Raw genomic sequence first — 15,545 nt, 5'->3', positions numbered from 1 at the left:
ACATGATGGTCTACTCAAAAGAAGATGAAGAAAAATGAAGCTTTTGATAAACCATCAGAAAATTTGATAAACCATACCCAATCAAGAATACCAAATTCCATAGTTGCCTTAACTAGAGTGGGATTTCCATGAGGGCAGCAACAGCAAAAGCAACCTTTTTCTCAGAGGCAGATGCTTCATGCTTGTTTAGCCATAATCTCCGTAAAATTAACAAACTACCAACATAAAGAAACTAGTTAGAGATTTCAGGTATTCTGAATAACTCTCCATTTGAAGTCTATATCTCAGTGTTATAGCTAAAATACCTGAAAATTATCGAATTCTCGTGTAAGGAGCTTGTCATCAAATTTTCTCATGTCTTCCCAGGGACCATCGCTGACTCCAAGATACACAAAGCGAGATAGTTTGAATGGATAAGGACCTTCACGGGTATCGTTTGCCTCATCCCAAACCAAAAGGGATTTCAATTTGGCCACTGCTAGAATCGAATTGGGAAGTTTTGCTTGGGAGCTCAATGCTGGGTACACACTCTCTGCTTTCACTCTCCATCTCGTCTCGATTTCCTTTTCTGTTTTTTTTTTCTCACTCTTTTGGTCTTGGGCCAACAAAAACACTCCATCAAAATCCATAAATTCGTCTTTACAAATCAATAAACTCATAAAATCTATTGAAATCTATCACTTAAAAAAAATCCACTAAAATCCAACTACAATACACCCCCCTAAGATAGTTCTTATTTGGATTTGCTCATAAGAACCCAGATGCGATGCAATCACAAAGACGATTTTGGCCTCATTTGAATTTGTTTTACGGCTCTGCCACTGCCCAGACCGAGTGTTTTTGCTTTCTCTTCTAGTGTTCTGCGTCCTAAACCGCCTCCTTCACTCCCTCAGACAACTTACCTCCTCAACTGTGGCTCTTCCTTCAACCGCGTCTTCATCGGAGATTCCAATTCCGGGTCGGGTTTTGTCTCCACAGGCCGGTCCACCTCCAAACTCACCCTCTGCTTCAAGCTATAGCTTTAGCATCAAGAAAATTGGAACTCACTTGGTACGTTTTCATTCTCACCGTTTTCGGCTTAGGGTTTTGATTTGAGAGCAGCAAACTTTACCTTCCTTTAAAGCTTTCATTCAATGAGTATATATATATGAGTGATTGGGAAGAAAAAGAAACAAGAGGTGAAATCTTGAATTTGGTTTTGATTCTTTCTCATCGGATTGGTTTCAGGCAGACGAAGAACAGGGGGTTGGTAAGAGGTGATTGCTCTTGGATTTTTGGAAAGGTCAGTCTCTTTCTCAACCCAGAGAAAGATTTTCCTATTGTTTTCAATTATGAGAATGATTTAACAAAAAGATTTGCTTATTTCGTTAACTGAAAAAGACTTTACATATGTTTTGTATTTGATTCGTAGATGACTAACTGATAAATTTTCTATGTGCATTTGCAGCTACACTCAAAACACTGAATCAGTTTTTGTCATTAGAACCAACCACCTCGGTAATTTTCTCACTTTTTTGATACATGTACAAACTGGTTATTTGGATAGAGATATGAGATCAAAATGATAGAATCGTTTAGCCTTTATTGCTGTTTGGTTTGTTTCTCAGAATTTGTTATGGTTTTGTTGTCACTAATGGTGTCATTAGGTTTCAGATCGAAAGAGTTTTTCTCAAGTAGTTCAAAGTGTTCCTATATCGCATTCATTCCCGTATTATTCTTTATTTCCCCTAAATCCATGCAAGGAAAATGAAATCTGAAATAGGCATTGTATTAGTAAACTTATAGACATATCAGTTCTCAATATTGAAGAAATACAAACGTTCAAATTATTCTACATATTGTTTTCTCCGGTAAAAGACGTACTTTGATTCTTATCTTTCAACTTTTGTCCCCAGAATCACGACTTTGAGGTTTGCAATCTAATTGTTAAAGTTGTTCCAGATCTCACAATCTAAAGAACTACAAGTTTGGACCTCATTAACAATATATATTTGCTAGAAAAAACCTGTTTTCCTGTTGCCTTATATTCTATTCTGCAGAGTGATCACCTGCAAACTATATTCGTAATTTGGTGCTCTACTTAATATTTTTAGTATCCTTAAAGTTTTGAATGCTGATAAGGGGTTCATGAAAATTCTGAGACTGCAGTATACTGCTTTGATCCGTAGCTGGGGTCATAGAGAATCACTAATAGAGCTTACAAATCAAAAGGAGATCGTAGGAGATCTTTTCAACCAACCTCGACTTGCCTCTCAAAGACGAACTAAAGGGCGTCCTGCTCAAGTATGCTTTTTCTAGAATTAGTTTTCTTTCATTGCATTCATAATAACAAAGCAACATTTGCTGGCAAACAATTATTTTTCTTTTAAATGCTCGAGTCTCTTTCCTCATGAGTCTATTAAAACAGTTGCTGCTTTAGCTTTAATAAATAGGAGTAATATAGTAATCCATTAATGCGACCCTTAAGTCTGGTGTTACCTCTTAACTAAATTGATGCTATATATATATATATAATTTTTTTTTTCATTCATACCCTTATTCTACATTCAATGGATTACGTCATATCATCAGCATTTAGCAAGCATTACAAATTCCTAATCCAAGAATGTGGGCCAAAAGATGTTAGACTGAAAAAGGAAAGAACACGTATTAATGTATGTGCTCTTTATTGTATCTCAAGTGTTGCTATCCTTTCAGACCCTTGCTGCAACAAATTTACTGAAAACACATATCAAACCTTGTAAGAGGGAGATCCCAGGGGCCTGGGCATTTCTGTTTTCTGCATCATTTTAGGAATTGTTAATTTGCGGAGCATTTTTCTACTAGTGTTACCGATATTGGCTTATCGTCTCTAGGCTCAAGTATCTACACGCATTTGATATGAGTGGCTAAGCCTGTTATGATATTCTGACTCTGCCCGTGTTCGTAATTTTATTACAGTCATCTTTTCAGCTTTGTACAAGATAAAAGAGGACCAAAATTTGGAGTTTCAGTATGGAAAATTTTGAACAGCCTATGGACTTGAGGTATGATTTCTATTGCACAATGGAGGATTTTTTTTTTTTTTTTTGTAATTGCATTTTGCCTCAAACTTTGTATCCTGGACAATATAACATGGAGCAAAATTCCTAAACTGTGGGCACTGGCTCGATTGTTTTAGCTTTTGGAAATTTTGATTTGTTTCTTGCACAAGTTAATGTAGATTCTCTACTAATAACTAGTCTGGTGGGACTGGGCACTGAAATATGTACTGCACTTTCTGTTTGAGCATTCATGGTCTTTCCCTGTTTCTGGCAGCTCTGGAGGTGGCGATAGCAATGCAATCATCTTGCCAAATAAGAGAAAGAGGAAAAGGAAGGGTACTACTCAGGTATGTGCGGAACCTAAATCACCGATCTCATTCTTTTCTACTCTATCTCAAATAAAGAATTTCTCATATCTGATTGGCATAGGAGGGTAAGATACTTGGCACAAGAAAAACACCGAAGATGACCAAATCCCAGGAAAGGAAGTTGCAAAAGTTGGAGGTACGTCAATATATTCATTTGTGTATATCTGTTTAAGTCTCTTAGCTTGACATGGATTAGTTTGCTTTCTATTTCTGCAGGTCGAGAAGGAAAAAGCCCTTTTGCTATCCAAGAGCATTGATGCCTTAGGGTAAGTCTATCGTCCCCATCCTCCCCTCCCCAACTTCTTCTTCTTCTTCTTTTTTTTTTAAAAAAAAAAAATTATTATTTAGTGTCTTTCTTGGTGGTTAGGCCAGTTTTCTACACAAGTAGTGCTTGATGCAATTTATATGTTTAAATTATCAGGAAATATAAGCTTCCGGAGGGTGCATATTCTCTTTTGCAATCATCAAAAGATATTGGCCAGGTTTGTATTTATTAAAATGTTCATCATTTTTTTTTTTAATATAAACAAATTTTATTTAGCAAAAAGAATGATACAAAAGAAAGTGGACAAGCAGTCCACAAATGCACTGAGCTACATAACAAAGCTCCAAACAATCTAACAACACTAACAAAACTAGAAAGCGCACAACAACCATACAAGAACAAGGACTCTAGAGCAGCCTTCCAATCTAACAGAATGGAAGAAAGACTAGAGTTTGGAAACCATCGAAACAGAAGACCCCTGAGCTGCCCAATATCCTACTGTTTCACCACAGTAATCTTCAAGAATCCTTCTATTTCTTTCCATCCAGAGCACTCAAATGACAGCACGAACACTACAACCCAAAGTACTTTGGCTGACCCTTTCCCAAAGCAGACAAAATGAAAATGTTCATCAAAATTTGTTGCATATATCTTCATTCTTGACGGGTTCTTCTCTATGTAGGTTGAATCAAAAAAGGAAAAACGTAGGAAGGCTGTACTATTCTCCAAAGCTGGATTAGAAGTTCCCTATACCAACCAACCATTAAAAAAGAAAGATGGTATGGATGCTTGTAGTGAAAGTGAACCTGAGTCGGAAAGAACTCAGTTAAGGCAGGATCTTGACAAAAGTGGTCAAGTACAACCGATGGTAATACAAAAGGAAATCCAAAAGACCACATCTGTATATTTGAACTCCTCGCAGGGGCTAGTCTATAGCAGAGGACATGCTACGAATGGTGGTCCTGCCGCTGGCTCACTGTCTAAAAATGTTATTTGCAACGTGTCTTTGCCAGAAAACATAGCTTCTAGTGTGAATGATGACCATGAAAGAACAGAGGCAATGGTACTTTTCATTTTTATCATATTGTGAATTTCACAACTTTGTTGTTTTGCTTCCCTATTTATGCAATTTAAAATTTTAAAAGGAGACTTGTTTTACTCTTAGATTACATATTCTGTACATTCTGTTATTCTGGCCTTTTGAAAAGGGAGAACTTTTTGGAGTCTAATATTTTAGTGTCTTTGTGACACGTGTCCAATGAGCAATCTGAGATCACATTTCATTTTGGATTAGGTATTAGATCATAACAATGAGCACCATGTAAAAAAGATGTGGAGATGTCCCTGTTTCTCAACTAAGAATACATATATAGAGCAATGACAACTGTAAAACTACCAGTTTTTGTATCTTTCTGGGTGGCATTCATTTGTATATCTAGTATATTTACTGACTAATTGGAGATTGGATATCGTATAGGATAGAGTAAAAGGGAGCCCAAAGGTGACTTCAAGCAGGACAGGTGAATTTTCTGATTTTGCTGCTCCAAGGTCTCTGATCGCTCCAACTATAGTGCACGTATCAAGGCCGGTTGAAGTTGAAAACACAAGGAAGGATCTTCCAATAGTAATGATGGAACAGGAGATTATGGAGGCTGTTAATGACCATTCCACTGTTATTATATGTGGAGAAACAGGGTGTGGTAAAACCACTCAGGTTCCTCAGGTGGGTTATAATATTTATACCCTCAAAATAATAAAGAGAATCATCATCATTATTATTGCCCATTATTTTGCTTCATCTGTCATTATTTTACAGTTTCTTTTCTTAATTCTTTTTGAAGTTTCTAATTTCTGCATTTTGGTTTACATCTTGCAGTTTCTTTTTGAAGCTGGCTTTGGTTCAAGCCACTCTTGTCATCGAAGCGGTATTATTGGTGTCACTCAACCTCGTCGTGTTGCAGTCCTTGCAACTGCTAAGCGAGTTGCATATGAGCTTGGTCTGCATTTAGGTAAAGAGGTTGGCTTTCAAGTTAGGTTTGACAAAAAATTTGGCGACTGTACCTCTATCAAGTTCATGACAGATGGAATATTACTACGCGAGCTTCAGGTGCACAACTATTACTTTTAATGTCAGGATTTGAACAACTATGCATCAAAATCAAATCTTGACTCTGATTTAATTTATTTGAGTTTTTACTTAGGCAGGTCCACTGTAGAATGAGCCTATATCTGCTATCTTATCTTACATCTCCATCTGAAGTAGGTTCAATTTAGGAAACAGAAAGGATTGTATTGTTCTGGCCCACCTGCAATTTTGCCCAACAAAGATACTTTAGACAGTCCAGTTTTGAAGTCTCCTTTCTGTGACCCTGCAATAAGAAACAGCAGTAAAATCGGAAACCATTTAGCCATTATGAGCATATTATTGTTTGAAATATTGTGTTTTTCTTACTTTTAGACCACTATAAGTCTCAATTGAGATGATTTTATGTGACGATGATCTTTAAAGGGACAGGGGAGTTAAGAAAATAAACAGTGTTGAATATTAGAACCATAGTCCAAGCTGAAAACTACAAGTGGTATTTTCTGAAAAGGTGGATCCTTTTTAAGAAGTTTTGCCTGAGTACCCTCTCTCAGTCTCCAGGGCACTTGAGGTGCAGACAGCTCGGGGCCCCTTAAAAGAAAAGGTTTCACCCTGTTAAAGCCCTATTCTTAGATGCCCTTTCTTATTTTTCTTAAAGGCCACATTTTGTTTTTCCTTTATATTCAAGAACAAAGGGATCATAAGAGCATTGAATTTAGGCCTCTTCCATACCAATATAAAAAGGAAAAATACATTTCCTCTGCAGAAAATCAAGGATATTACTACTTGTTTTCAATTAATTGGTAGGTAGGTGGCAGTGGCTCTTTGAAACTCTTTGAAGGGTTCCATTCGTTTATCTCTCTTCCTTTCATCCAAGATCAAGAAATGGTTTGTCTTTGCTCTGCTATGGTGAAATTGCTATAATTTTGGATACCCTCCACTTATGTGGGCGCTGCCCAATTTTATAATTGCATGATTTTATGCAAAGGGTCCTAGTTTGAGGGTTTCACCAATGGATCTTTGGAACTGGAACCTTAGTGCCAAGTCTTGCTCAGCCCCAAACTGATTTCTGTTTGTTTGGATTTGCTCCTTTCTGTTTAGAGAAGCATTGTTCTCTTTCGAGGATCTGTTTTGAACTCTTTTTCCTTTTCATGTTAGATTCTATGCAGCATGGTTGCTAAACCCTCTATTTTTTTGCAGAGTGATTTTTTGTTAAAGCGATACTCTATAATAATTCTTGATGAAGCTCATGAGCGGAGCTTGAGCACGGACATACTTATTGGAATGCTTTCTCGTGTAATTAGTACTCGCCAGGTGAAGCTCAAGAGCGGTGTCTATTACTGGAAGTTTTACTATTAACAATTGTTTATCAACCATTTGTTGTACTTGTATTTGCAGGAAATCTATGCTAAGCAGCAAAGGGCTGTGCTTTCAGGAAAAACTATAGATCCTGGACAACAAGTTTTTCCATTAAAGCTTGTGCTGATGAGTGCCACCTTGCAAGTGGAAGACTTCATTTCTGGTAGAAAGTTGTTTCATGATGTCCCGCCAGTTATAGAAGTTCCCACTAGACAATTTCCAGTAACCACTCACTTCTCAAAAAGAACTGGGACGGACTATGTTGGCCAAGCATATAAAAAAGTCTTGGCAATTCACAAGAGGCTACCCCGTGGGGGCATACTTGTCTTTGTCACTGGGCAGAAGGAAGTAGAGTTCTTGTGTCGAAAACTACGTAGAGCTTCAACAGAACTGGTCATGAAAACATCTAGAGGGAAAATTGGGTGTAATGCCACTGATGCTTCTAAAAAAGATGTTGAATTACTAGATATGAACGAGATTAATGAAGCATTTGAGGTTGAAGAAAATTTAGCCGACCATCAAATAGACAGGTTTAGCTCTGTTGATGAAGTTCTTGGTAATATATACGAGGATGATTCGTATGATTCAGACACAGACAGTGAAGTGGAAATTATTGAGGATGATGGGGGTTTATTGTTACACGATCCCCCAGAAATTGATGGTGTTGGTGCAGATGTTTTAGGAGAGACAGGGAGCATTGCTTCACTGAAAGCTGCTTTTGAAGCTTTGGCCGGTAAAACTGAACTGTACTCTAGTTCTGATGGGAAACAGCCAATTTCAGTTACTGTAGATGCTTACTTTAATAAATCCCATCCTAGTCTTGGGAAAAAGAGTGAGGTTGATATTGATAATTCCCCAGGTGGCTTGCATGTTCTCCCTCTTTATGCTATGCTGCCTGCGGCTTCTCAGCTTCGCGTATTTGAAGAAGTCAAGGAAGGAGATCGACTAGTTGTTGTAGCCACGAATGTGGCTGAGACTTCTTTAACCATACCTGGGGTAAAGTATGTCGTCGATACTGGCAGAGTAAAAGTGAAAAACTACAATTCCTCAAATGGTATGGAAACATATAACATAAAGTGGATAAGTAAGGCATCAGCTGCTCAACGTAAAGGAAGAGCCGGAAGAACGGGACCTGGGCACTGTTATCGTCTTTATTCTTCTGCAGTATATAATAATGAATTTCCCGACTTTTCTCCAGCTGAAATATTGAAAGTCCCTATTGATGGCGTTGTCCTTCTCATGAAATCTATGAATATTGAAAAGGTTCCTCTCTATTTACATTTACATTCCCATAACTGTACATTACTTGTCGCGCGTTAGATTGTTCCATATCTGTTTATTTCTATGTTATTAGCTGTTTATGTATTATTTGTCTTCTGGTGTTCATGGTTTGGATGTTCTTACAACTTTCTTTTTCATTGATTGCCTTCTATATCTAAAAGTATGTTTTTTTTTTTTAATTACTTGTTTTTCATCTGAAAGGATTCTCTCTCTCGTTATTCTTTTGTTTTTGTTTTTTGTTTTTTTGTTTTTTGTTTTTGTGTGTGTGTTTGGACGTATTCTAGTATATGACCTTGTGTTGTGGAAATCCCAGGTATCCAATTTTCCATTTCCAACTCCACCTGATGTTGCTGCCTTGGGTGAAGCAGAACGTTGCTTGAATGCCCTTGAAGCACTTGACAGCAATGGCAGATTAACACCTTTAGGGAAGGCCATGGCTCGTTACCCCATGAGTCCTCGCCACTCCAGGATGCTCCTTACGGTTATTCAAATCATGTACAACGAGAAAAGTTATTCCCGCAGTAAATTAATTCTAGCATATGCAGTTGCAGCAGCGGCTGCTTTGAGTTTGTCAAATCCTTTTGTGAGGCAGTTTGAAAATGACTCAAATAACCATGACTTGGATCAGGATGAAAATCTCAGCACTCCTGTGAACAATAAGGTGTTAGAGAAGCAAGAAAAGTTAAGGAGGAAGAAACTAAAAGAAACTGTAAAGGTGTTTCGTGAAAAATTTTCTAATCCTGTCAGTGATGCTCTGTCTGTAGCTTATGCTTTGCAGTGCTACGAACTTTCTAGGAGCCCACTAAAGTTCTGTGATGATAATGCCCTACACCCAAAAACGATGGAGGAAATGTCCAAGTTGAGAAAGCAACTGCTCCAACTTGTATTTAGTCAATGTGGTGTATCTGGCAGTGAGAAGGATTTTTCATGCATTTTTGGAAGTTTGGAAGATGTTGAACATGTTTGGAGGGCTTCCCATGATAAGAGTCCTCTTTCACTGTATGAGGAAGACCTCTTAGGCCAAGCTATCTGTGCTGGTTGGGCAGATAGGGTGGCGAAACGTATTAGAGGAACCTCAGGGTCATCTGAAGTAGATAGAAAAGTTCATGCAGTGCGGTATCAAGCCTGCATGGTTGAAGAGACTGTGTTCCTCCACCGTTGGTCATCTGTTTCTAATGCTGCCCCAGAGTTTTTGGTGTACACTGAGCTAATACAGACAAGACGTCCATACATGCATGGCGTTACTAGTGTAAAACCAGAATGGCTTGTAAAGTATGCTCCGTCTTTATGCACTTTCTCTGCAGCCTCATCCAATGCCAAACAGTATTATGAGCCTGTGACTGACCAAGTGTTACATGATGTCATTCCAGCCTTTGGTCCTCATCTATGGAAGCTTCCCCCACATAGTTTGCCTATTACTAACTATGTCTCTCGAGTGGCAGTTTTTGCTTATGCTTTGCTTGAAGGCCAGGTTTTGCCATGCTTGAGACGTGCTCGTGAGTTTATGAAGGCACCTCCAGCTAGTATTTTACGGCCAGAGGCAGAAGGGCAAAGACGGGCTGGAAATTTGTTAGCTAAGTTGAACATAAAAAAGATAGACAGCTGTGCTATGTTAAGAGAGATCTGGAAGGAGAATCCTAATGAATTGCATTCAGAAATCCAGGATTGGTTTAAGGAGAGTTTCCGCAAGAATTTGGCAGCTCTATGGTCAGACATGCTTAGGGAAGTTCTTTTAGAGCCGCAAGAACGGTTTTCAAAGAGGGAGATCAGAAGAATTGAAGTTAAAAGATAAACTAAATGGTTAGTTTGGATGTTGGACGAGCACACTGACACAAACATTGTTTGCCTGAATATGAGAGTCAAAATTGTAGTCCGTTTAAACTTTTTGTTTGCTTGTTATTCTATTTGAACTCCCAGCAATTTCACTTTTAACTATTGTTTGCTTACAGGTCTACACACCAGTGTATTTTAGGGCTGGTTAGTTACATGAAAAAAGAAAGAAAGATAAAAACTAAAGTAAACATGGGTATACATATTACTTGAAAGTGTCATTTTAAAATTTATATTATCAATTAAGTCAATATATGTTTTTATTTCTCATTAAGTCACCAAAACATAAAAAAGATCAATATTTACAAAAAAATTGTGATATCCAGTCAACTTAACTTATTTTTTTTTACTGTTCACTGATGGTTATTTTCTTTTAGGTGAGTTCTTGTTATCTGGATTGGTAAATTGACCTATTACTTATTTAGTATTTGTTTAATATGTATCTGTTTTGTTTTGTTTGTTGGTAGTAAAACAAATAAAATGCCTTTAGTTAGCAAGCGTGGTTAAGACTATATATGTGGCTACAGCTTACTAATATACCTTTTGCTATAGCTAATTTAAATGGGGAAATAGGAGCTGGAGGGGTTCTTAGATATCATTATGGTAACTGGATACATGGATTTGTTGCTCATCTTGGGCATGGTCAGGTTTTGGAAGTTGAGACATGGGGTATGTTATTGGGATTACAAATGGTTGCTGATCTTGAAATGGATAAAGTTGCCCTGGAATGTGATTCTGAAGTGTTGGTTAATCTGATGAATAGTGAATTTGATGATATGCACCCTGTGAAGACGGTTATTTTGTCTCCATCTTCAAAGTAGCTTCTCTGTGTGTGTGATTAGCCACGTGTTTTGAGAAGTTAATATGGTTGCAGATGCCCTTTCAAGATGCAATTTATCTGCTGAGAAGTTTTGTTAGGTTTGGGGCTGAAAATGAGAGGACAAAGGCCATTGTGGAAATGAATGGTGCATATTGTTCGAGCAGGCCCATGCATATAGGTGTTGCAATGCCAAAAAATCATCTGGATATCAACAACAGTACTCTTCACAAGGTATGATTGAATGCTGTGGTTTTTATTGCGTGATATGAGTTGGAAGTTTAGTCCTTAAATTATTCACCTGTAACAAGTCCCCCGTTTTTTTATCAACATGCTGGATTCATCTGTGCACATTTGAAAAATGAAGTTTTATCTTCTCTTTTCTTATGTTATGAACTTGCTGTTGATGTAATTTTAAGTCTGGCTTTTTACAAAGCTGAAAGTGTAAAGTAACAAACTTGTATTATTGAGCCAACCCACATCTTGCACGTTTTCCTTTTCCAATTTTCTAATTTCCGTTCCTCCTGCTTTCTACATAAGTTGCATGCTTTGCTTATCTTACTTCTAACCTTAACATTTACTCAAGCTTAGGATATTTAGTATTGCTTGTTTTTCCATCATCAGTCATTTCTACTTTCTCAGCTCTATCGTATATTAAAGAGCTTCTTGTACAATGGCAATTGGTAATAGTAATCGTCATCATGTCATAACTGACTTGGAGGCATTGCAGTTCATTGGGCGCTCTAGTTTTAACAGGCATGTTTGATTGTAATTGGCACCTTGCAGTTTGCATCATCTTCTTTTCTTGGTTCTGTTTTTTTTCTTCGTTCAGTGCTCTAGCTGTCAGCGAACTCATTGACAATGTTTTTCTCTTTTATTTTTTCCCGAGTGCTGGTATACATCCCTTGGATTAAGTCCCATTAAAATACTAAATACATCCTGAAAATAACACATCTATAATGAATTGCCTGTTCCTGGTAGTGATTTGTAAAACATATTGTTTTCTTTGCAATTAGACATAGCAAGAATGGGTTTAGTCATAAAATTGTTATCACTAATTGAAAATTTACGAAATTGAATATTTTCATATATTGAAATATTAAACAAGTCAACTACTAGAACAACTGTCCATAGTCACCAATTTACCTTCTTCTGAGCTACATATTTGAAAAGTACTGAAGCTTTAGTCATTAATTTGAAAAGGGTGTCATTTGTATGATGTCACGAGGGGATTAGTCATTCTTTACATCTAATTTCTTTTCACTATCCTTAACTGTTTATGCATGTTAACCTTTTCATTTTCTTGTAACCTAGAACTTTAATTCAGGCACCACAAGGATGTTAGTGTTGTGTTTTCCAACACTATTAAGTGCTTTCATAAAAGCAGCTGGTTTATGAGCTGGCATGGGCATGTTTAGGGTGGGATGGTGTTATGAAAACAACAGTCCCCATTGCCATGTTGAAAGAGTTGAAGTGTTGATTTACTAAGTTGCTTAACTTTTCAAATATTTGTAAATCTTTCTCTTTTCTTTGTTTTGGCAATCCCTATGATTTCAAATTTTTCCCGTACTGAAAGTTTAATGTAGAATTTTGACATAAATTGTGGACATCTAGAATTGAAGACTCAAGTGACAACTATGCTTCTCAGTGTGTCACTGTATTTTCCTTCATTTTAAAACGAGTAGTTCTACACCAAGCCACTTGGACTTTGGATCAACTTGTAAATGATGATGATGCAATTGAATTATGTTTTCGGTCCAGTCCAGGGACCTATGATATGTAACTGTGGACATTATTGTTAGAAAATGCGGTTTTCTGTTTTAATATGGATAGGATTTTAAGCTGTATTTTGTAGTAAATATATTTTTCTTCCTTTAATTAGGATTGGTATTGGCTGGAGGTGGTGGACATGCAAATGCCAAATGGTGCCATTGCCCAAGGTTCTCAGTCTGATGGCGAGCCCAATAACACAACTGTGAGTCTGACTCTTCTCTTTCTGCTTCTAATATCTTTAACTCGATATGGCTTCTTACTCTGACTCATTGTAGATATTTGTTGAACGGCTTGATTCTGATGTCAATGAGGAAGACCTCAGGCCACCATTTTCTCAATTTGGTGAAGTTGTCTCTGCAAAAATACCGGTTGGAAAAGCATGCGATTTTGTTCAGTTTGCTAATAGGTAGTCTTGCCATGTTCTGTATATCCTTATTATAGAAGTAAGGCTATAATTAGGAATCAGGAATTTTGCTGGTTTGATTATTTTTTTCAATTTCAATGTTATAATAATTTATTGAACTTAAAACTGTGTAAAAGGTAGAGTCAAAAAGAATTATAATGAAAGTATCAAAGACTGCAGAAATTAGATATTCTATGTTCCCATGTAATGTAATGTAATGAAATATAACCACATTGTTTTGATTTGTAGGAAGGATGCTGAGAATGCAATGAATATGCTAAATGCAACTGTTATTGGAAAGCAAACAGTTCGTCTGTCTTGGGGTTGCAGTCAAGGCAACAAGCTCCCTATTGCAGTTCAATAAATACCGTTGTAATGTTTCTCATATCATCTTTAGTCCTATGGTTGAATTTTGCCATTCTAGCAATTCAAAATTGTCCTCTCTCACTCTATCACACTCTTTTTTTTTCCTTGAGTTTTTCTCTTTTGATTATTAATATCATGTGATTTTGCAGTGGAGATCGGACTCAAGTAACCAGTGGAACAATGGAGGACATTATGGAGGGCAGGGGTATGGTGGGTACGCAAATGCTGCGCCACAGAATCCAGATCTGAGTATGCATGCTGCAGCTGCCGTTAACGGGTCTTCTTAACAGGGACATTGCAGTTGCTAGCCGCATGTAAACTGAACTTTTGTGAGTGGATTTTTAGATATAGTTGTCAGTGTCGTTAATTTCTGCAGGATTGATTTAGCTGCTTATTTAGCTAAATCTGTAATATGTGGAATTTTGTGGCTGGATTGAATCATCTTGAAGTCGATGTGTGAGATTAATACTTTATTTAGAGTTCTGGGTCTGCCTGAATTTTTTTTAAATGGACACGAATTTTTTTTATCCCAGAAAATATACACATGCTTGGGAAGTTACTCAGAACAGAATATGGAAACAAGAATTTCGAGTTTCTATTGGCTCTAGCCTCTTAGGCTATATAGATAAAGAGGCCCTACTATTGTTATTGCATGATGTTTTGTTTTTCATTTCTTATTTTTTCTTCTATCCATGCATATAATTCTAGCAGCTTAAATGAGGCAAATCCTTGTGGAAAAGGCCTATGTCCAATCCATTTTAAGATTGTTATGTGTGATCATACTTACCACAATATTGTAAGAGAATATTACCCTATGGTATAGAATTGTAGTTGTCATTGAGGTAGTAAAGCTGCTATTGTACGTTGCCAGTTGATGTCCACACCCTAGAAGGTGTTTTCTTCTTTTTCTTTCTGTCTGCTTTTTCTTTAGGTGTTAGATGACTTGTGTGAAGTCCTTAAATATAGGAAAGTTGTAATAGCCATGGGAATTTGTTTTGTTGTTTTTTCCTTTTGGGCCATTTGGATCCTCATCTATCCAAAAAAAAAAAAAATTAACTGGTCTGGAAAAGTACTGAGGTTGAAGCTTTTGGGTTGCTGAGAGGTCACGCGATAAAAAAGAGATTAAGGAAGAAGAAAATTATATATATTTTTTCTCTGTGATTTGGAGATCTTTTGAGCAAGTGTGGTGTGAGAGAAAGACAACTTGAGAATTTGGTTTGAGTACTGACGGGAGGAAGAAGATCAAGTCTTCTTCAGGATTCCAAAGTCGATTTCTTTCTTTTGAAATTCTTTTTTTTATTTCCTTTTGGGAGGATTTTAAACTAAGTTGTCATCCCAGTTTTAACCTAGGGTTCAATTAGTTTAGTGTCTGTGTTGTTTCTATCCTTCAATACCTTTTCGATTGAACTTTGAGAAATTGGTTCTTAATTTCTATTGTGCTTTGCTCTCAAACATTTTGGAACTATTCTACAGCAGAATTTAGTCTTCTTTCCTTTTGTTTTCATAAATTTCTTCACAAGTAGCCTTAGTGGTTTGGTTACAGAATGTTTTGAAAAACCTTGGGTAATTTTTTATTCTTTATTAATGTGTATGTTTCTTTTCTTTCTTCTTGAAACATAACTTGAATTATGGACTCTAGTTCAGGATGTGTTTATGTTCTGTTAGGTGTTGAGGGAGCTACTTGAGCCCCCTTTTTTTTTTTTTTTTTATTCTCTCTCTCTAGAAGTGTTTATACAATCTTCCTTGTTGGTGAGTGAATTTTTGTTTACTCAAGTATACTGTATACATTAAGTTTTTTTGTTATGATGTTGGATATGCTTGATTTAACAACCATGATATATGGTGACTGATGGTTGTAAAAGTGAAGTTTAAATTTCTAAACTTTAGTGAACTATTGATTTATGTTGTGGAAGCATAAAATTATTTATGTTTTAGGAGCCAACAAGAGAGTGGTTTTGGTAATGTGCACATTACATA

At 36.8% G+C, this 15,545-nt stretch overlaps 1 protein-coding gene across 7 annotated transcripts; it reads left to right on the top strand.

Annotated features, from left to right (window-relative positions):
• Positions 1-869: 869 nt before the first annotated feature.
• LOC133712746 (ATP-dependent RNA helicase DEAH13) lies at positions 870-14,074 on the top strand. Of its 7 annotated transcripts, none has more exons than XM_062138845.1 (20): positions 871-1,050; positions 1,228-1,282; positions 1,448-1,497; positions 2,149-2,283; positions 2,941-3,026; positions 3,298-3,370; positions 3,453-3,527; positions 3,608-3,657; positions 3,813-3,873; positions 4,339-4,719; positions 5,134-5,379; positions 5,533-5,763; positions 6,940-7,053; positions 7,138-8,361; positions 8,693-10,179; positions 11,084-11,260; positions 12,909-13,001; positions 13,075-13,205; positions 13,452-13,574; positions 13,718-14,074. In XM_062138845.1, the coding sequence occupies exons 5-15, from the start codon at positions 2,995-2,997 to the stop codon at positions 10,169-10,171; spliced, it is 3,966 nt and encodes a 1,321-aa protein (XP_061994829.1). In that variant the 5' UTR covers positions 871-1,050; positions 1,228-1,282; positions 1,448-1,497; positions 2,149-2,283; positions 2,941-2,994; the 3' UTR covers positions 10,172-10,179; positions 11,084-11,260; positions 12,909-13,001; positions 13,075-13,205; positions 13,452-13,574; positions 13,718-14,074. The 7 variants fall into 7 exon arrangements, with proteins under 7 accessions (XP_061994833.1, XP_061994829.1, XP_061994830.1 ...); XM_062138846.1 differs by having other exon boundaries at positions 10,857-11,260; XM_062138844.1 differs by having other exon boundaries at positions 10,762-11,260.
• The last annotated feature ends 1,471 nt before the right edge of the window (positions 14,075-15,545 follow it).

The sequence above is a fragment of the Rosa rugosa genome, chromosome 5, assembly GCF_958449725.1.
Source record: "Rosa rugosa chromosome 5, drRosRugo1.1, whole genome shotgun sequence".
NCBI classification, from domain to species: domain Eukaryota; kingdom Viridiplantae; phylum Streptophyta; class Magnoliopsida; order Rosales; family Rosaceae; genus Rosa; species Rosa rugosa.
Note: the sequence above shows the minus strand (reverse complement) of the source record. Positions and strands in the feature narration are given on the sequence as shown.